We start from the raw sequence: 22004 nt of genomic DNA on the forward strand, positions 1-22004 counted from the left end.
CTACTGCTTATAGAGATCAGTAAATCAAAGCACCTCAGCTCCTTCAGTGGAATTAGTGCTTCCAAGTGTATTTCCTCTGTAAGCAAGTGACCTTCAGTCCCTCTGCAGTGCAAGCATTTTGGGATATTCGGCGTGACCTTACCTGGCCCTCTCTTTTCCCACTGCAGGATGCCCACCCTTGGCCATTGCCGAGCTCAGCAAAGAAGCTAGCTGAGCTCCAGCTAACCAGGAGGCAGGGTCAAGGCAGGCTTTGGAAGGGTCTGCTCTGGAATGCTGCATCCTCGACAGAAGGAATGGGCTCTGAGGGGGGTGGGCAAAGCCACACATCAGCACCACTCAGTGTCTGCGATGCTCATGCCGGGTCACCCACCTCCCTCTTCTCTCATGCTGCCAGGCTTGGAGCTGCTAGCATGCATCTGAAGTAGGTTAAGCCAGTGGTTTTCAGCCTGTCGGAGGAACATTTGGGGACTCAGCAGATGCAGCTGCACGTGCTGCCATTCCACCAGCAGTGCAGATGATGGAGGCTCTGAGCTCACCTTCCCCATCCCGGCTACCCCCCACTTGAAACAAGGGGAATGGGGTTTGTAGCAGCTGTGGGGTGGGGAGGGGGGAAATCAGAGGCGATTAAAAGGGGGAAAACAGCCTTTCTGAACTCTCAGCTTTCTGCTTGGCCTACTCCCAGCATGATGGGGCAGGGGGAATGAATAGACTAGGGAAGGAGCTTGGTGGATGGGTCCCATTCCAGGGGTAGAGCCCTAGAAAACATGGTCCCCTGAAAGGACAAGAGGGGGAGGAGGATTTTGCTCACTTCGGCCCTTCAATAAGCCTTCAGCGGAGAAAGCAGGAGGACGGCGCTACCAACCTGTTTGTGCCACTGGAGACCGAATCAGGCGTCTGGAAGAGAAAGAGAAATGCAGCACAAATGTGTCAGACCAAAGAAGAGCTCAGACTCCATTAAGGGCATGTGAGATGCCGTAAGCTATGTCAAAGACACAGGGGGGCGAGCTGTCAGAAATGGGCTTGGGGGAGGGAAAATCCATCATAAAAAGCTTGCAAACAGTTGCATTAATAGAGAGGTTTTTCCTGATCTTGCACTTTCCTTATGTTCAGTTCCATCGACACCCACACCCTTGGAAGAAGGCTATTTTTACCAAGATCAAAAGGTGATTAAAAAAAAAAAAAGTATTGACTTTATAGGGGTCCCCCTCCCCACTGCACATTTCAGTCTTGCAGGTAACGAAGGAAGGTGTTTCCAAGGAACAGGTGAGTCTTCAAAATGCATGCCAAGTGTAGTCAGTAAACCAAGCCCCTGACACTGAAACAGATGAGTATTCTATCAACATTGTGATTTAGCACTCTGCCCTGAATGGTTTTGCTAGGGCAGCTCAGGACAGGACTTGCATTTAATAGACAAGCAGCAGGAAAACAATGAGCCCATGTGAGAAGCTCCCATTTCTGTTACACTAGACTGGAGGAAGTATCAGCAAATGAACCTCAGGGAATAATCCCACGTGGCCAGGGAAAGAAAAGAGCACAAAGCTCTGTCAGGCTAAACTTTGCTGACCCATTTCGAGCTTCCATAATGACGTCACATCAGTTCCCAATTGGTTATTCATCTTCTTGCAGATTATAATATTAGGATGTGCTACTGGAAATTAAGCAAAGTGAGATGCTCCTGGTCAGTTACGATTGTTGACAAGGCTACCTACGTCCGCCTGCATTACTGGATTCATATAGACATGCTCTCTTTAAAAAAACAGAAGCTCATGAAAGGGCAAAGGGGCCATCTCATCTCAGTGTATAGCTAAGGAAGGATTTCTCCACTCCCCATCGCTACAGACAGAAGAATTTTCTTATTCCACATGGGCTATTGCCAGATCTGCTCGGTGGAGAAGCTGCCACCGAAGCCCCTTGTCAGTCAAATACCAGCACGTTCTTCCTTCCGCTGGAAGTTCAGATTTCGGATGTTTATGAGCCGCCCTGTGCGCTAGCAACGTTCGGTCTGGTTTACACTGTGGGGCGGGGGGGGAATCGATCTAAGTTACGCAACGTCAGCTACGTGACTAACGTAGCTGAAGTCGACGTACTTAGATCTACTCACCGCGGTGTCTTCACTGCCGTAGATCGACTGCTGACGCTCGCCCGTCGACTCCGCCTCTCGCTCCGGTGGAGTACTGGATCGACGGGAGAGCGCTCGGTGGTCGATTTATCACGTCTAGACTAGACGCGATAAATCCACCCCCGCTGGATCGATCGCGGCCCATCAATCCAGCAGGTAAGATAGACACGCCCTTCGGGCTCCTAGAAGGCTGGACTTGTAGGGGAACTTGCATGCCATGCTCAGGCCAGCAGCTGGGGGGTGTGGCTGCAGCAGGGGGGTTCGATTCCCAGCCCGGGGAAAGAGAGACTCCTGCTAGCTTGCTGAAAACAGCAGCATGGACACCGAGGCACTGGCAGCAGCTCAGGCCAGCAGCCAGAGCTCAGAACCAGGGGGGCAGGGCGGGCCACCGCCGCTACGTCCACTGCAACATGAGTTTGCCTACCCGCGCTGGAAATGACACCCCCAGCTGCAGCGCAGACAGAACCTGAGAGTTCGAAGCACGTCGCCATGAACGAACGGAAGCGATATTGAACTTTACATCACAACGAACATTTGAACTTAGCGCTCCAGGTGGCCACTTTGTTGAAATCACTTCAGTCACTCCCAGTGCAAGAGTTCAAGGGGAAGGGGCAGCAAGCTTGTGTAGACACTGACCAAGAACTTTACCATCAAGAGACTGTTAATTACACATTTTAAGCCAACGTTGCCAATGAACACAATCCATCTGAACAGAACATTTACAGAGTTCTGTGAAATAGACCGTGTCAAATTCTCTGGTAGGCTCCCTCCCCGCCCCCCAAATTCATCCCATGCTATTTTCCTGCAACTTTGCTTTTAAGTGAATGACTAACCCCAATAGGCAGCAGGTTTAAAACAAATAAAAGGAAGTATTTCTTCACACAACGCACAGTCAACCTGTGGAACTCCTTGCCAGAGGATGTTGAGAAAGCCAAGACTGTAACAGGGTTTAAAAAAGAACTAGATAAATTCATGGAGGATAGGTCCATCAATGGATATTAGCCAGGCTGGGCAGGGATGGTGTCCCTAGCCTCTGTTCGCCAGAAATTGGTAATGGGTGACAGGGGATGGATCACTTGATGGTTACCTGTTCTGTTCATTCCCTCTTGGGCACCTGGCATTGGCCACTGTCAGATGACAGGATACTGGGCTAGATGGACCTTTGGTCTGACCCAGTATGGCCGTTTTTATGTTCTTATGAACAGAGATAAGAATTTTTAAAAACAGCATCTTTTTCCCCCAAGACCATCAGAGAAAAAAACCTTCATAAGTAGAGTCCTGTGAGTCTGCCATGGCTCCCCCAAGCTCCCTGGCTGGGCTCCACGCTGGCCTGGCTGGAGGGAATGGGGAGACCTGTGGAGCTGCCCAGGTCCCCCAGCCAGGGCAGGTGGAGGGTCTGCTGCGGCTCCCCACAACTGCCCACCCAGCTCTTACCCTGGTCGGGCTGCCGGAGCCAGGTTGGAGAGAGCCACACTGACAGCTATGGGGAGCCACGGTGGACCCTCCACCTGCCCTGGGCATGTGGCCCAAGCTGCCCCCTGCCCAGTGTCCCTGCCCCCCCAGACCTCCCAACCAGGGCAGGTGGAGGATCCATGCCGGGGTTCCTCACAGCTGCCCACCCAGCTCTTATCCTCAGAGGCCTGCACGGATACAACATTTGTATCCACATCCGCACTGTTATCTGCAGAAATGGTCCACGGATATCTGCGGATATAAAGCAGATACTTGCAGATTTGCAGGGCTCTATTCATAAAGTCTCCCAGTTTGTGTTGTATTGTCTATTTGGAGGAGACCTCTGAAGGGAGCAGTCTGGGCCTTGTACCAGAGACAGACCACCACCAGCACTCAATATAGCCTGGTGCTATTCCTCCAGGGAGGAAGGCATGGAACTTTCCTGGCAATGCCAATAAGTCAATAAAAACAGATGCACTTTCTGAATAATAAGCATCCCTTTAATTGCTGACACCATTACAAAAACCGATTACATTAGCAACCAAAAAAGGAGTGTTTACTTGAGGCTGAAGTCAGAGGCAGCTACTCCCAAAATGTATCTAAGTAAAACAGTGTACAACATCAGTATTAAAATGTTATATTTATTCCATTGTCGTCATTTCCCCGCTGGATTTTTCTGAACAAGTTTTACTGAGCAAAATAAAAGATAAAAGATTATACATTTACCATATCTCCAGGAATGTAGAGGTCTAATTATCCAAACAATTTTTATTATAAAACTAAATTCTGGAGGTGTCTACAGAGTTTTTCTTCTTTAAATCAGTAGTCTAACAAGAATTAGAAAAGACAAAACTCTGTTCAGTGTTTGACGAAGTAGAAAGGGTGAAAACATAAATAAGGCTTTAATTTGGCAAAATATAATACAATGCCTTCTGCTATCCTCAAATTAATGATTCCCCTGTGACTTCATTCTGCAAGAGAAAGAAAAAAAATCCACTTAAGCCAAGGAGTTTACAAAGAATCACTGCTCAAAGAAATTCATGTACAGCAAACATTAGTTGAGCAGGTCATCCCGAAGACCGGGCTAGTGGTCACCTCGGTAGTGAACTCCAGGACAGTACAGAGGCCAAAGCCCAATAGGTTGGGAGGATGATAGCAAAAAGTGATCTATTGTTTATAATGCCTCGTTACCCAAGGTACAAAGCAGCTTTGGAGAAACTGGAGTTTCCTGACCCCTCAGAAGACAGAAGCCATTGAGATAAAACCATGGACGCTAAGAGGAGGAAGAAGAAAGTACCTGTTCTAAATACAAGGGTGGGACAGCTCAGACACTAACTTCACTGAACCTTCCCCGTGTTCACGACCTAAAAACGAATGCCTAATTCTTATCGACTGAACCTCAAACTCTGTTTAGTCTGCTATATAGTAGTTTTTTCCATTCAGCCTGCGGCCTTCACAGTCCTCCATCTCTCTAACTTTTAGCTGTCTCAAGTCTGATGGGTTCTGTAAGAAGGTTCCAACACCTCAGGCTTGTCCAACCTTGTCCACTAGGTGGTCAGCTATGGAAGGCCCCTGGTTTTTAAAAGGTAGCTTTGAATTAAAGCATGCAAACCCAACAACACAAACAGGTGTCACTATGCTCCCAGCCTGAAACTGCTATTTCATATCACAGTGACTATTCCATACTTCCACTGCACGCTCAGTAAAATCTCACTCGCTTATTTTTATACCCATTCCAAAGATACATCAGTGTGTATGATCTTTTGCACTGCCGCAGACACTATGGAAGCAAACAAGACTGCTGTGTGGAAGAGATAATCATCTGTCAAAGAAAAAAAGAAGTTTGATTGTCACATCACAACCAGCCAGTGAGCTCTCAAGCCTAGAAAGAGGAGCAGGAAAGGCTGAGATCCGAGAAGGCTGAATGGAGGAGGGATCAAGAAAGGAGTAAGAACAGGTCTGGTACCCCCTTAGAAGCTTTTGACAGAATCTCTCTAAAACATCAGACTTAACCGATGCCATACTTGTTAAAACCCACCTGTCATGAAGTTAGAGAACGCTTATCTGAGACAGATATTGCAGTGTAGACATACCCAGGTTAAGACACCCACAGCCGGCCCACGTCAGCTAATCAGGGTCGTGGGGCTCGGGCTGTGGGCCTATAAAACTGCAGCGTAGACGCCCAGACCCTCCCCCATGGTGGAGTGCCACAGTTCGGGCTCTAGCCCCAGCCCGGACAGCTACATTGCAGTTTTATAGCCCCACAGCCCGAGCCCACGAGCCTGATTCAGCTGACATGGGCCGGCTGTGGGTGTCTTACTGCAGTGTAGACATACCCCTGGTTACAACTAAAGAATCCATTTCCTACCTACTAGTTGATAGTGTTCTTTTCCCTTTGAGAGCATTTGACTTATTGACACAACCAACTTCTTGAGGTGTCCTACATCCTGGCATAGACTCACTGCCAGGTTTAGTCTTTTTTCAGTCAATTCCTGAAACAGGAGGGGGAAAAAAAAAGAATCATTAATAGCTCATTTACAAGTGAATTACTGAGAGACCAGAACTAGATTCTCAATCCAAAATGAGGCCTTCTTATACATTGGTATACACCGTGCAACCCTGACAATAGGGGTCTCTCCACACAGAACACTGGAGAAAGCGAAGGGTCCGTTGATTCGGGACTTATACTTGCAGTGGGGTAGCCACGGTTCGTCAGTGTCTGACTGTTGGCAGCTTAGCACCAAATAACCGGGAGGTCTGACTGCATATCTGATCAGAGTACAGGACGCACCCCATGAGGCATGTTTATTGGGGGCTGAGACAGCATGGTTAGCCAGGGGAGACAGAATGCAGCAATATGACAGAATGATGATAGCAGCTACCTCGAGTGAGGCAAGTCAGTCTGTACCCAACTGTGTCCAGAAGGACTGAACTGGCAGCTTGGAGGAGTGATGTACATGTGTATTTCTCATTGACGTGCCCCTAGGGATGGGTGGGAGGGGCAGAGGAAATGGTTTTCTAGTTTACATTAGGTGATGTCTCCCTGCCCTTCCCCACAAGCTGGCATACAAGGCACCAATGCATTTTATAAAGAGTTGGGTTTCCATATGGATCTTGTTATTAACAGCATATAATGGTGGTCATACCCTGGGGCACAAAGCTCCAGCTCCTATTTGCTGGAGATGGCGCACAGGTCTAGTCCCAAGAGCAGAAAGCTGGCCTATTATTAGCCTCTCAGATTAGTCACTGATGGAAGAGAGAGCACTCCGATTCTGGCTCTGAAAGCCTGCTGGCTAGCTGCTCTCACACTCCTTCTGCCTCCATGGGTGGTTTCTTACTCCAGCCCTGGGTAGAATCTATGGACTGACTTTGATTCCATTTGGTTTACTTCTCTGCACTCACCACATTTTAAAATAATTGGATATAAAGTGAATAAGGTTCTCAGACAGCTGGAAGAGAGGACTATAAAATCTAGCAAGATCGAGAAAGAGGTCACTCTCCTGATGCACTCAAAATAGAGTCCGCACTACTTATTTATCCAAAATTCATATTTTGCATAAATAGATTACATGCCCTTGGTTTTTGAACTTCACTATCCATTTATCCTGGATTCCAGAAGACAAACTTGCTCAGGCAAAACTAGAACCAAACACGATATAAACCCCTATTTAGACTGCAAATATTTATTCCTTTCACCAGACGATTCCACATAAGCCCATCATACAAAAAACTTGAGATGTTACTATTTTCACTCAGCTCAGTAAACTCTGGAAGACGCTGGAGGAGCTTTCATTTGCAAGTATCCACAAGTTAAAAAAACCTGACCTCAGTGAATGAAATTATTCTAATCCTCAGCTGGAACAGAGAAAGGCACTTTGAGTGAAATTTTCAAAAGTGTTCAGCATTCGCTTAACTCTGCTCTGACCAAATCATTAGCAATTTTGCCATTGACTTCAGTGGGGACAGAGTTAGACCAATGCTTAGTACTTCTGAAAAACCCACCATAATAGTTATGGAAAAATTACAATTACAGATTCAGACAGAACCACTTTTAGAGGTGTTGAATATTAAGATGTGGTTTCCAAGAGATCCTCATCCTATGGTATCAGAACTAGTTCAACCACCACTAGATAATCTACTGAAGAGCAAGGTTTTTGTAAAAATCACATCTTAAAATATACAGCTTTAGTAAATGGTTTGTCCAAAACATAAGTCATCTTAAAAGGCGGAAAGTGATCACGGGAAAAAAAAAATACGTATCCCATTGGGCTAAGATTATGGCTGGATGCATCAAAAATCAGCGAAGGACACTAAAATCAAGCCTCCCAGCACTGTCTTGGTGTCCCAGCTAGTCTAAGACACGTAGGTTGGTAAGAATGTGTGAGGGCTACGTTTGCACAGTAAGATCTGCAAACATGTTTCTCTACTGTAAAAATAACTGGGAATCTATATTAAATAAAGTAGCCACTATAAGGGATCAGACAATTAAAATCTATGTATGTTGAACCTCAGCATTATCTCAAGTGTTTAACATGGATAAATAAGTATGATTGCAAGTTTGACTAAGTCTAGCAAATTAATGAGCCACAGAATTAACTGACAGCTGCATACGAGAGCACAACATATGGATTACACAATAATGAACAACTGGGACTACTCCTCTCTTATGGTAATAGGTAAATGCTGTTTTTAATTGGCTCTTACACCTCTTCTCCTCCAGTGGAGAGCTCTTCTCTCTCACTCTTATTCTGTCTGCTTCTCTTCCTTTCATATTCATTGTATAATTTAGTTTCACTAAGAGGGACCAGCTATAACTCTTGTATTATTCAGACCTCTTGGGACCAAATCCCAGCTCCCCCACTTAGACTTGGTCTCAACCCAACACTGCCACAGTTACAATTTCAGGGTTGCAATACTCTTGCTGCTATGCCCTCCCGCCACTCAATTCTCCACCACCAGGAAGAAAAGATTCTGACTGGTGCATCCACCATCATTCTCTCCTCCGCAGCTGGTGAAGGAGGGGGGAATCCGTGCTGACCACTCCCTCGCTGCAAGCTTCCCATAGCCTGCCACCACCAACTCCCCTGCACTCAGCTCTCCCTGGAGGGGAGGAAGCAGTATTTGACCCTTGTACACTCTCTAAAAAGCCCTCCGATAAAAAGATGTTGGAAAAGGAGCCACAGAAAACTCCCATCCTACGTGTGTCTGCAGCTCTCATCTTCCTGTCCAGGCAGACAGCAAGCCCAGTGCTTACTTTCCGTCACAGACTACACAGGACACTTCAAGTATTTGGCGCTGAGGTAGGGTTTTAGGTTAGGATTCAGAGATTAGAAATGGGTAAGACTGCAACTGTGCTTTCAAATCAGTGTATTCACTAGGTAAGAAAGTGTCCAGATGTCTGTGCACTATTAGAACTCACACAGGTCCTATCTGTGAATTCAGACCTGGCATGGCCCTAGTGCTCAGGGATGGCTTCAAAGATGCCTCAAAGTGAGCCATGTGTTACAACAATGAAGCAATGAGTTTAAATGTGCAATGGTTCCGGTGTAGTTTCCTTTTTAGTTAAGTAACCATAATTCAGAACTTGCAGAGCAAAGACGATCCTGCCTCAGTGGAACTGGCAGTTATGGCCTCTGCGTGGAACATGACAATCTCCTGACTTGTTTGCTTGACATCTCTGTATGTTTGCAAACTCTCTGTATCACAAGGGAACTTCCCAGTCCTGAACCTTAAATAGCTTCATGGGACCGGATGTGTCTTTGGCTGCAGGCTCTGTAGCTTGTGATGCAAGAGCCAAGCAGTGTCAATGACTGATTGCTTTCTACTCTGGCATTCATTGCATCGAATAACTGCAGAGCAAGGATTCTTCTCTAGTGCTCTGTAGAGAACTCTGCTCCATGAGGTTTCTGAACTCACTTTTACCTTCAGTAGCAAAATGGAGTCAACTGAAATTGCTTCTCCCATCAACATCTGCAGCTCCCTCCCTCCAAGTATGACATTTCTTCCACCCTTCGACATAATGTAGCTACTGAGAAGTCTGAAGTCCCCTGACATGGTTAAGCTCTTTAGCCCAATTTGCATGCACAACCATGGTACATTTGGGCTCACGTTAGGCATCCAAGATGTTTAGCCAAGTCAGGCCTTCACAGACATTCACAGCTTGATGTTGGTTGTCCAACTCTGTAGCCAACAAAGTATTTCAGCTGTAACCTTTCAATGTACTGCTATCGCAGACGAGAATCGCAAAATGGACCCACGCTCCAGAAAGCCACCACACTGCAGGCAAAGGGATTCTCAGGATCACTGCTTACTGAAATGCAGACCAACGAGATTCTGCTGCCACACTGGACCAGGGTCATCATGCTCCCAGTGGCACGGCATTGGCTAAAGAGGGACTAAGACACTTTCAGTGGGCTGATGCGCTCTTCCCCATGGTTCATATGGCTCTGACTGAAGGGGTTAAGCATGCGTGTTGCAATACTGAGGCAGGACAAGGTGCCAGTCTCCATGTGGAATTACATGCTTCAGAGTGCCATCAAATGCTGAATGTTTGAAGCTTATGTAGTTACAGGAAGATCATTTTTAAGTGTTCGTTAATGAGGGAGAAGCGCTGTTAAAACTCTTCCCCCCTGCCTGCACCCGAAGAACCAAGCCAATTTTATTTCCATTTTGAAAACCCTGGCTCATAAGTCAACCCTCCAGCCCCACCCCCAAAAGGTGAACTTGAAAGATAAGGGGGTCATGGTGCAAATACCAGCCGAGCCCAAGCGTAAACACCCTTGTGATCCTGAGCATTGAGAGGACACAGCTCAAGGAGGAAGCACTTCTGACATTTTTCTATGCTAGGAAAATCTCCTGACCCAATTTCAGGGCCAGTGGACTATTGTATGTTCTGCAGCTACAGCTCATTTCTCAGAGTTAACACTTTGCATAAGCCTTGAATTGGCCCTGGAGACAGACTCACTGGCTCTGAGGAACCATCGCTGTTCTCAATAACGTTGGCATCCCCGGCAGCTTTTCCTATTTCTCTCTCAAGAGATGCCAGTGACTCTTGGGCCTGTAGGGAAAAACAGAGGCAGCAATTAAAGGATGGAAAGCAAACCGCCTGTTTAACTCCTAATGTTAGACACACAGGAAATAAGTGTTCTGGAGAAAATCTGTTTTATGCCATGTTCGCTCAGGGGACCACGCCATTCACTGAGATTGATGCGTCTTCTTACAATCAGGTATTTTGCATGTCAGGCTGGCTACATGTGAAAGTTATGCTAGTGGGCAATTGTGTCAAGCTTAGGAAAAAAGTTGAACAACAGATAGTCTTTCACATTAAACTAACTTGAATAAGCATCGGAAACCCAATTCATGTATCTGCCATTTATGCAGAATACAATAAAAATCCTCTAGGATGGCATGGCTTTATTGCCATTACTGTGGGAATTAACCACCGCAGTCAGACCATACATTATGGTTACCGCGCCATCACTTGCTTTGGTATTCTTGCATCTTAGAAAGTGTTAAATAAGGCCACTGATATCTTTTTAACGTATCCCTGCACCCAGAAAGCAGAGCTGCTGTAGTCTTTTGCCCCTCTCTCCTATTGCAATGTCCACCCTACCAACAACGCTGGCTTGCAGACCTACCTCTACTAAAGACATCTTCATCTGTCCAAACTAAAAGCCTGGTGTGTCTGATATCTCCTCGTGGATATCTGGCCATTAGCTGAAGCTCAGAGCTTTCAGTCTTCCCCACCAAGGCCTCCCTGCTTTCTCCTCTCAATCACTGGAACACCACCACCATCCTCCCTGTCACTCAGACTCACAACCTGGATGTCATCTTCAACTAGGACCTCCAAGTTCTCCTATCCTGGCAAGGTCTAAATCTTGCCGATTTTTTCTGCATAACGTCACTAAGATAACGGCCTTTCCTGTCTATCCACTCAGCAAAAACTACCATCCAGACTCTCATCTCGATTACCGCAACATGCTTCTCTGCGACCTTGACAAACGCAGTCCATTCTGAATGCTGCTGCAAAGATCATTTTCCTAGCCAGTCATTTTGACCATATGACCCCTCTCTTTGCACCCCTCCACTGGTTCTACCTTCTCTATCACAGCAAATCTAAGCTACTCGTCTTCATTTTCAAGGCCTATCATTCACTATCAAGATGTTGACCCCAGCCTCCATCACCCACTTGTTAAATTTACAAACAAGCACCTTTGTGCTTTCGCCCACACTGCTCCTTACTCTTAGGAGAAGCTTCCCCATAAACCATCTGCAAAGCTACCTCATCAGGGTCTTTCAAACCATCCTTAGAACTCACTTTTTCCATGATGCCTACAAAAAACCTAACCGTTCGGCTCTGGTGCCGAAACCACTGCCGTCCATGCTCACCTACACAGTCTCATTGATACCTTGAACTCTCCCATCTGTCTGTGCCCACCTATTGTCTCGTCTGAAATTGTAAGCTCTTTGGGGCAGGGACCATCTTTGTTCTGTTGGTACAGTACTTAACACAGAGGGATCCTGGTGCAAGGCTAGCGCTCCTACGGCTACAGTAATCCAAATCATCATCTACAACCCTCAGAGTAGCGGTAGAGAGAACACACACACACCTTTAAATGTTACCGATAAGAGCTGTTCTTTACATCAGGATGTCAGTGGAACACACTGAAGTGTCATATGAAACTTCCCAGGATTAAAAGACTGGCCTTACAACTGGAAAAGCTTCTTCAGCAGAACAAGAAGAGCAAAAGTGTTATATCCGTGTGGGCTTGGGAAATAAGGGCTAGAACCTGCCCTATGCTAGTATACTCTTGCTGTTGCACTTCTCCCACAGCATAGAAGGGCATTAAAGCTGCCCTAAATGAGAAGCTAAACGTTCCCTTGGCATGGAAGAGTGACACAACCGGCCTCATGCACCCCCATCTCATCCTCCAAGCTGAACAGGAGCGACAGTGGGGCGGTTGGAGGGCACTGCGCTCCAGTAATCCCAGGCCTTTGCAACAACCTCTGTGGAGAAGTTATACACCAACACAATCTAAAGCAAACAACCAGCCAGCCCCAGGACTGAGAGTGACAGAAAGGTGGCATAAAGTGCACCAAGCGAAGCTTCTCCAAATCCAAGTATTGATCCCCTCGATGTGAGATCAATTTATATATTGATTAGCAACACCTGCGTTTCTCACCCATCTTAGGTTACCCCACTGCAAAACACATGTTGCAACAATTGCTGGTAAAGAATCACTGATCTCATGCAGATATTTTTGTTTTCTACATCTTGTAATATTATAGGGTCTATTCCAGTGATACACGCTGTATATGCATGCCTGTTTAACTCACTACTGCAAATGCTTACTGTTAAGTGCATATCTATTACATTTACATCAGCATGAACTCTAATGAACAGAACACAGTTTGAAGCAGAGCAATCACTGGCTATACAGTTTTTCAGTAGTTTCCTTCTGACCCTGTTCTATTCTCAAGTAAGCAGATATGTATCTTAGTCAAATAGTGCGTCCGCTCTCCAACGCCATATACAGTACCGCTGTCTGGAAATCAGAATTTGGGCCCTAGAATTTACAATCCCACTCCACAAACATTCAGTTCAAAATTTTATAGTCAGCTTGTATTTTAGCACAACAGAACTACAGATGTTATTAGTGCCTGGTTAAAAAAAAAAAAGAAAAAAAAAGTCAAGCTTTTATAATACCTTAATCTGCATCTATTAAATAGCTCCCCTTACCTTAGGCAAGTCGCCAGCTACTTTCTGCCTCTCACTTTGATCAATTTTAAGTTTTGCTAGCGTATCATTTAACTGTGTTTTCAGCTGTAAAATAGAAAAAAAGAGTGAGGCTCTTTTTTAATTAGTATCCTTCTTGGATTAATCCAGTGCATCGTTGATTGCAGAAGGGAAAAAAAATGACTAACAATTACTGCACACAGGGGATTAGTCAACATGTGTTACAAGATTTACAAGGAGAGCCAAGGAAGAGATTGAATCTGTAAAGTTAAATGCAAGCAACACACGCTACAGACTACAGAGACGGGGTTAGAGTCGGTGTGACAACTGCACATGGTTTCAACTTTAAGCGACACTGCCAGTAAGAAAAGTTCATACCAAAAAAGGCTGATGTTTGACTTAGTTCACAGCAAACATCCAGAGTTGAGGAGATTGCCACAATATATTACTAGCTCAGAGCAAACCGTCGCCTCTCTACTAAAATAGGCTGTGCAATATACTGCAGATTGTGTATGTCAGGTTACAGGCATGTTCGCTCACTCTTCCTGGGAACTAGCAGGGGATTACAAAGAACAGTAAGGGTCCTCCAAATGCAGAATTCTTGTGAATTTCACCGTCTCTTCCTCAAACTCGTCTGCTGCAAACCCATCCAAACAGGAGAATATTCCTGTACATTTTGTACGCGAGAAGTACAGTCCGTTTGCTACCTCATTGCACGTGAACATGCAGCAGGGAGAGTGACGGGATGATAACGCCCCCTACAGACTTCACCAAGACAGCAGCTTTGGTCTGTAGTAGTTTGGCTACCTTGCTAAGAAGCTGGGATTTTTAAATGGTCGCAGCTGTAGACCAAGGGGTGAACTTTGCCGGCGATATTCAAACGGTCAGACAGGCAGAGCCGTGACTGTGAATCCCGCAGTGTTTATAACAGCCCTGTTAAAGATGTGCATTTCTTTAAGCAAAGGCAATGTTCACTTTTTAAGGTCTGTTTCCTTCAGACATTAGGCAGTTTGCACAGTAATAAAGTAAATTTTTGCTCTCCAGGGAGGAGGTTGCAGTTGTCAATGTGGTTCTTACAAGCCAGGATTGGAAGGTAAACCCAAACAGAGAGGGCACTACACATGTAAAACCAGGTAATCAGAAACCTCCCAGAGTATTCAGAGTGGTGACACCAGCATGGGGAGGTAACAGCTGAGAGCTGGAAGAGTGTCTGCATGCTACCAACAGCCTCACTTCGCTTCTAGAACTACTTATGTCAAGTAGGTTTGGGTTTTTTTAAACTTAAGAAGGCTTAACCCAGACCAGTTTTGCATCTGTTAAGGCTGGTCAGCATGATACTGCAATCCAGCTTGGGGAAATTAATGCTGGGTTTACCATCCTAGCTAACACTCAAAACAGGCATGGAGACTAGGAGTGGGGAGGTATCTGAGTTAGATTAACCTTCACACTGGAAAATATGTATATGGAGCAGCAGGCCAGACCTGGGTTCATCCAGCTCCACTTTGAAAAACCTACCAGTGGCAGCATTAGTTATCCGTCCGTGTTCAAAATCAAAATGCAGCCTGGTACACATTTGTATGCCAGTACCCACTCAGCTATTTCAGAGCAACAATAAGTGACTGAGCAATAGGAACAAACCAGAGAAGTTTGGGCCGATTTGTGTATGCACAGAGTTCTTCCCTCTGTACTTTCACAACTCAAATTATGGTGGGTGCTCCGTATTCTTCTCCTTCGTGTTTATGTGTAGTGTTTGTGTTCTAGATATCTTTGGAAGAAAGCCCAAGGTGGTTTTCTATGTTAAGTTGACTGGCGCACACACGTTTTTGGTAATTCAAAAGTCTCCTACATGCAGCTACACTTGTTTGTCTAAATTACATGAAACACCGATCCTGAAAAAGCTCACTGAAGTATGAAAATCTTAAGGCTTAAGACTTTTCTAAAGAACCAGTCATGCTATAGTTAGGAGCAGAGAAAGACAAACTGTAAAAGTCATACTACAAAAATGATATTGCAATGGACAAAAACACCAAGCTGAAGAGGTTAGCAGACAGACAGGATTTGGAATGGTTTCTCCATATAAGCATAATTTGAGCCCACTGGAGAACACGTTTCTTACCAAATTTAACTCTTCATTCTGTCTTACTGCTTCAGAATATGAATCATCAAGTTTTTTCTGCAATTCAGTCAACAGATCTTTGAGCTGAAATGAAGTTTAGAGTTTTTAAGATTTGTCTCCTTAGGATGCCTGTTTGTCTTCTGCTCCGTTATTAATGTGTCCATCTACCCAAAAGTCACAAGCACCATGTCCTCAACTCTGATAGTTAAGGGTTCTATCATTATGCCAATTGACTTATTACCACAGAAAAGAAAAAGGAATGTTGTTTTCTCAGTTATGTTTACCTCTCTGACTTCTGAAACGTAAGTGGATCGCTCTATTTCTGCCTTTTCTAGTTCGCTTTCCAAATGTTCTCTCTCTTTTTTAAGCTAGAAACAGAAAAACAGAGTTAACATAGTTTCTGATGGTTTCCTTTCATTGTTATTGTTTTCGTAAACATTACTGTTGAATATAAAATAATTATTTATCTTCTCAAACCTTGCAGCTGGCACAGGTTGGCCATTTAAATTCAGATTTATTTGAACTTTGAACACAAGCCTTCTAAAAAGTGTTTGCCTGGAGTTCGGCTCTCAAGACTAGAGTTAGGAGACTCCATAGGAGGCCTCATTTCCACAAGTGGTGAGCATCCATTGGCTCCCACTAACTTGAACACTTAGGGAAATCCAGCCATTTATGGAGGCGCCTAAACCTAGCCTTAGGAGCCAGACTTCAGGCACCCACTTTTTCAAGATCTTCACCACAAGGTTTTTAGAGTTGAATCTGCAATGCAGCTTAATCAGCAATACAAATCTGCTCTACTTGCATGAAACAGTTCCCAAAAAGGTTTCAAATGTAAGTAGTGACTTAAGATGTTATTGAACGGAAAGCTTCAAAAGGGATGAAATATTTAAACGTACAGTTTCAGCTTCTTTGATTTCTTCCTTTAATCTCTCTATTTCGTGCTCCAATGAACCAACTGAAGAGCGCATCTGCAGTTTTCAATACAGATGAATACACAATTTAAAGGTTACCATAGATCTATCGGAGCCACAGTAATTCGTTTAAAAACAGAATCTTGGTGCAGTAAACATTTTGTAAAACCGTCCAAGTCTTGGGTATGTTAAGGGGCCTCCCCTCCCACTCTCTCACATACCGACCGCCCCACCCTCCCTATCACAATACAAGAAATCCTCTGTCTGAGATATTTCGATCCCAAACAAAGGACTCATTAGACAAGTGCTAAACCAGCCCTCTATTATTCATACTAAGGCAAATGTCCTTCATGTTTGCTTGATAGGGAAGATGGTGTCCATTCATAAACTATTGATAGCTAAACCCAGCAGATTTCGCTATATTAAAAATCTGTATTATGACAGCAGATGGTAGTGCATCTATAGTTAAAGACATGTCAGCCTGTTACAAATCTCTTAACCAAGAGGTTTATAATTCAGCTATACACATTTGCTTCAGGTTGATACCCTGGGTTTCAAATTCTCAGCCTAGAAGTAGTTTAGAAAGAATTTTTTTGAAAAATTGGTTTGACCTGTTTTAATTCTGGGCTAGGGAAGGAAGCGGATAAGACTTACAAGCCTCCTTTCTGCTGCTCATGCTATAAAGGGATCCTTTTTGAAAGGAAGGAAGCTTGCAGCTGATTTTTCAGTCCTGTTTTAACAGCTTCAGAGAAATGGTTATGAATCAACTGTAGCTAACCTTTGACACAACCACCCGGCTCTGTATGCACTGATGGATCACTGTATGCATAATCCGAATTGACAGTGTGAAAACGGAAGACTGAAAAGTGTGGACAGTGATTTACTGGGGCAGAAGAATTCAGAGCCTAGGGCATGTCAGTGGGACACTTGGAGTTCGTTAGATACAGCATTCTCAACTTCCTGTCCTATCTGCTATGCCAGGTTTCTGTACACTGTTGAACAGCGGCCACCACAGAAATAGCTGCATCGCAGCAGCAGTGGAAAAAGGGAGTTCACTACAGTTGTACATGGACTTCGTAAAATAATTTGAGTTCCTTTGGGATAAAAGACAACAATATTTATTTTCTTTGTTTGTTCTTACTACTGTAAGGAACTGCCCCATAAATCTAAGGCACTTTGTAATGCCTTAAGTGTGTAGAGGTCTCTCTCCAAAGCAAGGATGATCTTACACACAGCATCACAACGCATCAAGGCAAGCCCTTGACGTTACAGTGAGAGATGCTGGGTATTTTACTACATTGATTACCGATTGATTTAATGTTACATATAAACAGCAGTTAGGAAGCCACCTAACAAATGAGGTTTGCAAAATATTCTAGTGTTAGTCTGAACCACGCACAAAATACCCAGAAGAAATGAAAAAAGGCTCAGGAGACAGATCTTTATAAATACCTGTCTAAGTTCCTTCTGCGACTCTTCAATTTTTATTTTCCAGTTGCTCTCCTCCTCTTCCACACTCCTCTGTAGTCTTTGTAAAATCCCCTCCTAACACAGAATTTTAGTTAATTTCATGATAGGAAGACTGACAGTTTGCGTGTCATTGGGTGGAAGTGACATGGCTCCCTACCGTCTCTGCAAGGACTGCCTTGTACTTCTCACACTCCAGCTGTAACATTATATGCATTTCCTCAGCCTCCTTCAGCTTCTGCTCCATAGCCTATGGGGTGGGGTGGAGGGGTGGAGAGAAATCCCACAGATTTTACATCAGTTGACACAGATTTATGTTCTATGATTAATCATCTTAATGTAACTATCAAGCCCTGTGTTATACACATTTGCAGGACTTTATTCTGCAACAGCATGGAAAGGAAAACCTTCAAATGACATCAGGTACAACATTCAACTAAGGTTCTTCCTATGGGACTTTAACCTTTGTAATGATAAATGATTGTGGTGCTATTGAAAACAAGGGGTCAGCCTCACGTGCTCAAACAGTTCAGATCTAAGGGAAGGGTTTTTAATCCACCCTGGAGTCTGGAAATGCTGTGCCGGGCATAAGAACAAATACTGGTTTTAGCAGCATGCAACTGCATGCTGCATAAAGTGTTCCATTACACTGGGTTATAATGAAGTGTTTTGTAGATGTCTGACTTAAGTTAATCAAGAGCTATAAACGTGACCAGTTTTCGGACGAGTAACAGCTGGTGCTGTGTTTCAGCATATAACCGACAGACACTCAATGCTTAGTAATGTCATGACACCGCAGGAGCAGTGGAGAGGGGAGGGGAAGTTTAACTGGAAGCCACTAAAGAATGGTTAAACCTGCTTTTCAGTAAATGTGACCCTCCAAGGCTTGCTGTCCATACAGATTCCACATGTCCCATATGTGAAATCAGATTCTTTTGGCCAGCAGTGTCCATTGGGGCCGCACCTACACCCTAGATCTTCTCACACCCCCCCACGCCAGGGCATAAAGGACCCAATTGTCACTCAACTCATTCATCTATACGGGGTCCAGACGACTGCACTAATTAACAGTAGCCCAGAAAAACAGGCGGACACTGCTGGGGTTCACAGGGGGTAAGAAGGAAATGAGGGACAGTAGGGCCCACTCCACCCATCACACATTCAGGTGAGTGGGGTACGAGGAGACCTAGGGTGCAGGTGCAGCCCAGACACCGATGACCAAAAGAATCTCACACACAGGTGGCATGTATACTCCAATAATGGAATCCACATGGGCAAATTCTCAAAAGACCCACCAGTTCTTTTTACACCATTACATAGTGTCGCTCTCACAATTTCGCAAGATTTTGTTTGCCTTTTTAAAAACTGCTCCGATCCCTTCATTATAGATGGTTTGTTAATATCATTATGGATGTCAATTTTTATGCAGCCTGTTATCTGATTTGAACCTCATAAGCAATTCACAAGTTTAAACAGAAGATCTGTGCTACACAAAGGGTAGCATACGCTATTTGTACTGACCTTAACCTCCTCTGACCCCGAGGACTCTCGTAAATATTCTCTTGCCATCTTTTCAAACCCATGCATCCATTCACTGTAACTCTGTTAGGAAAAATGTATGCAATTAAAACCATCCACAATTTAAAATCTGGACAGGGAGCTTATTTTAGAAACGTTTCCTACCTGAAATTATGGTGTGGATTTTCAACTCTCAGTGAGTGGGAATCTAATGCATACCTCCTATCCGAAGGAGCTGCATAGTCAGTTTTGTGCCCTTAAACAAACCTGACAGAGTCCCAGAGGGAGGGACACTTTTCAAAATGGTAGTTTCCAAGGGGGTAGAGACTAAAAACTTGTGTATTTACGTCATCTGTAGATGCTAGGATGTTAGTTGTTTTTGCGGATACAGACTAACACGGCTACCACTCTGGTACTTGTACATGAAATTGGCTGTTGCCACGTTGGCGCAAAGACCTCGCCAGGAAGGTGGCTATGTAAGAGCATAGGTGCCAACGCCGTTGGTGCTCCGGGGCTGGAACACCCAGTGGAGAAAAACGGTGGGTGCTGGGTACCTCCCCCGCGCCCGCAGCCCCACCAATCAGCACCTCCCCCGCGCCCGCAGCCCCACCAATCAGCACCTCCCCCTCCCTCCCAGGGCCTCCCGCCCACCGCGATCAGTTGTTCAGGGCCTTGTGCACTCAGGGGAGGGTACAGAACGAGGTGGAAAGAGGCAGGGCGGAGCAGGGAGTGGAAGAGGCAGGGTGGCGCTTTGGGGGAAGGGGTGGAGTGTGGTTGGGGCCTAGGGCAAAGCAGGGGTCGAGCACTTTCCAGCACAGTAGAAAGTCAGCCCCTCTCTGTGTTAAGTGTTTATTTTAAATACTCCCAAGATTTTAAAACAAAAAATAGAGCCTCAGGCTTTGTAGCTCAATTCCTCTCCCTCTCAACGCATTGAGGTTGACTCTCAGAATCAAGCACACTACTTTTTCGTACTTTTGAAGACATTCTGGATTCAAACCAGTTTCTTCGCTGGTTATAAAACTACTTTAGAAACAGCCTAAAAAAAGTCGGTTAGTGGAAGATGATGGGAGTGCCCAGCCCAATGTGGGAAGTCAGGCCAGCAACTATTTATATTGTAGCAGAGCCTAAAAAGACTCCAGTCAGATATTGAGGCCCACTGTGCTAGGCAGTAGACAAGTACCGGTCCTAAAAAGTTTGCAATCTTGGCACATGTCAAGACGTAACAGATGGCTGAAACAGATCCTGGGGAGGCAGCATGAGGCAACAGTAATCCAACCTTTTTTTTTTTTGTGCAGAGACTTGCTGTGAGCACACATGTTACCAGCTGGCAGGGTAGATAAAGAGTATGACAGGTTAGATGCAATGGAATACACAGACTAGCTTATCTTACCAAGTTGGAAGGAAGAGACACCTTGGGAAACAGTTTCTGCAGCAATTCTCTAGTTTCCATCTCTGCAGTCTCCAAGTATTGCTGCCTTTCCTGCAGTGAGAGAGAATGGGTCTCATGAAGCAAGTAATCAATTTCACAGACATGGCAATATCCTTTTCTAGGCCTAAAATGGCACATCTAAGCCAGGGCTTCGTTTTAGACTAACGTAGGCTCCATTATTTCAAATATGGCCAATATTTTTCTGAAGCAATTCAGTTTCAGAACTTGGCCTTCACATTGTTTCTTTTTATTTGCATAACATTCTGCTCTGATCTAAAGCATTCCTATGGAATTTTATAGGATCGCTCAGTCACCCTGTCAGAACATGGACTACACTGTACAGAGAAAACGCATCCTCAGATTATGTAGACGCTTCAAATCAGTAATAAAAATTAAGTGATATTTTAATAGTAAAACATTAGAAATTGGAATGTAGAAAGAATCCACATTGGTTCGGATCAACTTTATCTTTTTTTTTTTTATCACCCCTAATTTATACTTAAAGACAGAGGAAACCGTGTTAATGCACATGTGAACCAGGTCAAGAAAGTAATGTTATCTTTTCTAGATTTTTATTTTACTATACTTAACAGGTCACTCCTCCCTGCCGCCCTCTCTCTCAGAACCCTGGATGAAATGGAAACTTATTACTAGAGCTGGGTGAGATTCTATACGTTTCCTTTGCCTTTTTTGGGTGTGTTTTACAATTTGTGGCAATATGAGCCCCATGACAAAAACACAGTATTATTTTTGGGCTCCTTAATGTTAAACAGGACCACCTATGAAATGTTTAGTTACCGTATTTGTAATAGATGGGTTTGTATGGACTTTTTGCCAGTCAGTTAACACACTTCTCTTTATTCAGGATGTTTGGATTTATTCTGAAACAAGGAAAGTTGTACCAACTGTGCTCAAGGGAAGCATTCCTCACTAAATACAATTTATTTTTTTTCATTTGACATATACATTTCTGAGCCTCCTACTCTGCAGTTACTCAGCTGAAAGTGACATCTGCAGCCTTAGTAATTTGGGATCCAGTGTTAGAGACAGATGGGAGAGACACGAGGCCGTGAAGCTACGCAGTTAAATTTAATGTTAGCTTTCAGCAATATAGGCTTTACCGAAAGAAGCAAATGCCAGTTTCATCAAAAATCTTCAGATTAAGAAAGAGCAATTAAAGGTAGCAAGAAGCAGCTACATAAGCCTATTCCTCAAAATGCTGGGCTGAGCTAAGAACATGCAGCTTTCTTTTAAAA

At 44.6% G+C, this 22004-nt stretch overlaps 1 protein-coding gene across 6 annotated transcripts in view; it reads right to left on the reverse strand.

Annotated features, from left to right (window-relative positions):
* Positions 1–4049: 4049 nt before the first annotated feature.
* KTN1 (kinectin 1) overlaps positions 4050–22004 on the reverse strand; it is a 114970-nt gene continuing 97015 nt past the window's right edge. For 4 of the 6 annotated variants that reach the window (XM_084632459.1, XM_084632460.1, XM_084632462.1 and 1 more), the window contains 11 exons: positions 20710–20799; positions 19323–19403; positions 17962–18051; positions 17787–17879; positions 16320–16391; positions 15708–15791; positions 15424–15507; positions 13311–13394; positions 10536–10628; positions 5940–6063; positions 4050–4542 (listed from right to left, as the gene is read on the reverse strand). In XM_084632459.1, coding sequence (XP_084488585.1) covers positions 4538–4542; positions 5940–6063; positions 10536–10628; positions 13311–13394; positions 15424–15507; positions 15708–15791; positions 16320–16391; positions 17787–17879; positions 17962–18051; positions 19323–19403; positions 20710–20799 — 900 coding nt within the window. In that variant the 3' untranslated portion in view covers positions 4050–4537. The remainder of the gene's footprint in view (positions 4543–5939; positions 6064–10535; positions 10629–13310; positions 13395–15423; positions 15508–15707; positions 15792–16319; positions 16392–17786; positions 17880–17961; positions 18052–19322; positions 19404–20709; positions 20800–22004) is intronic. The other 2 variants (XM_084632463.1, XM_084632461.1) reach the window with 1 other exon arrangement.

This window comes from Lepidochelys olivacea (assembly GCF_965140295.1).
Source record: "Lepidochelys olivacea isolate rLepOli2 genome assembly, chromosome: 6".
Lineage (NCBI taxonomy): Eukaryota > Metazoa > Chordata > Testudines > Cheloniidae > Lepidochelys > Lepidochelys olivacea.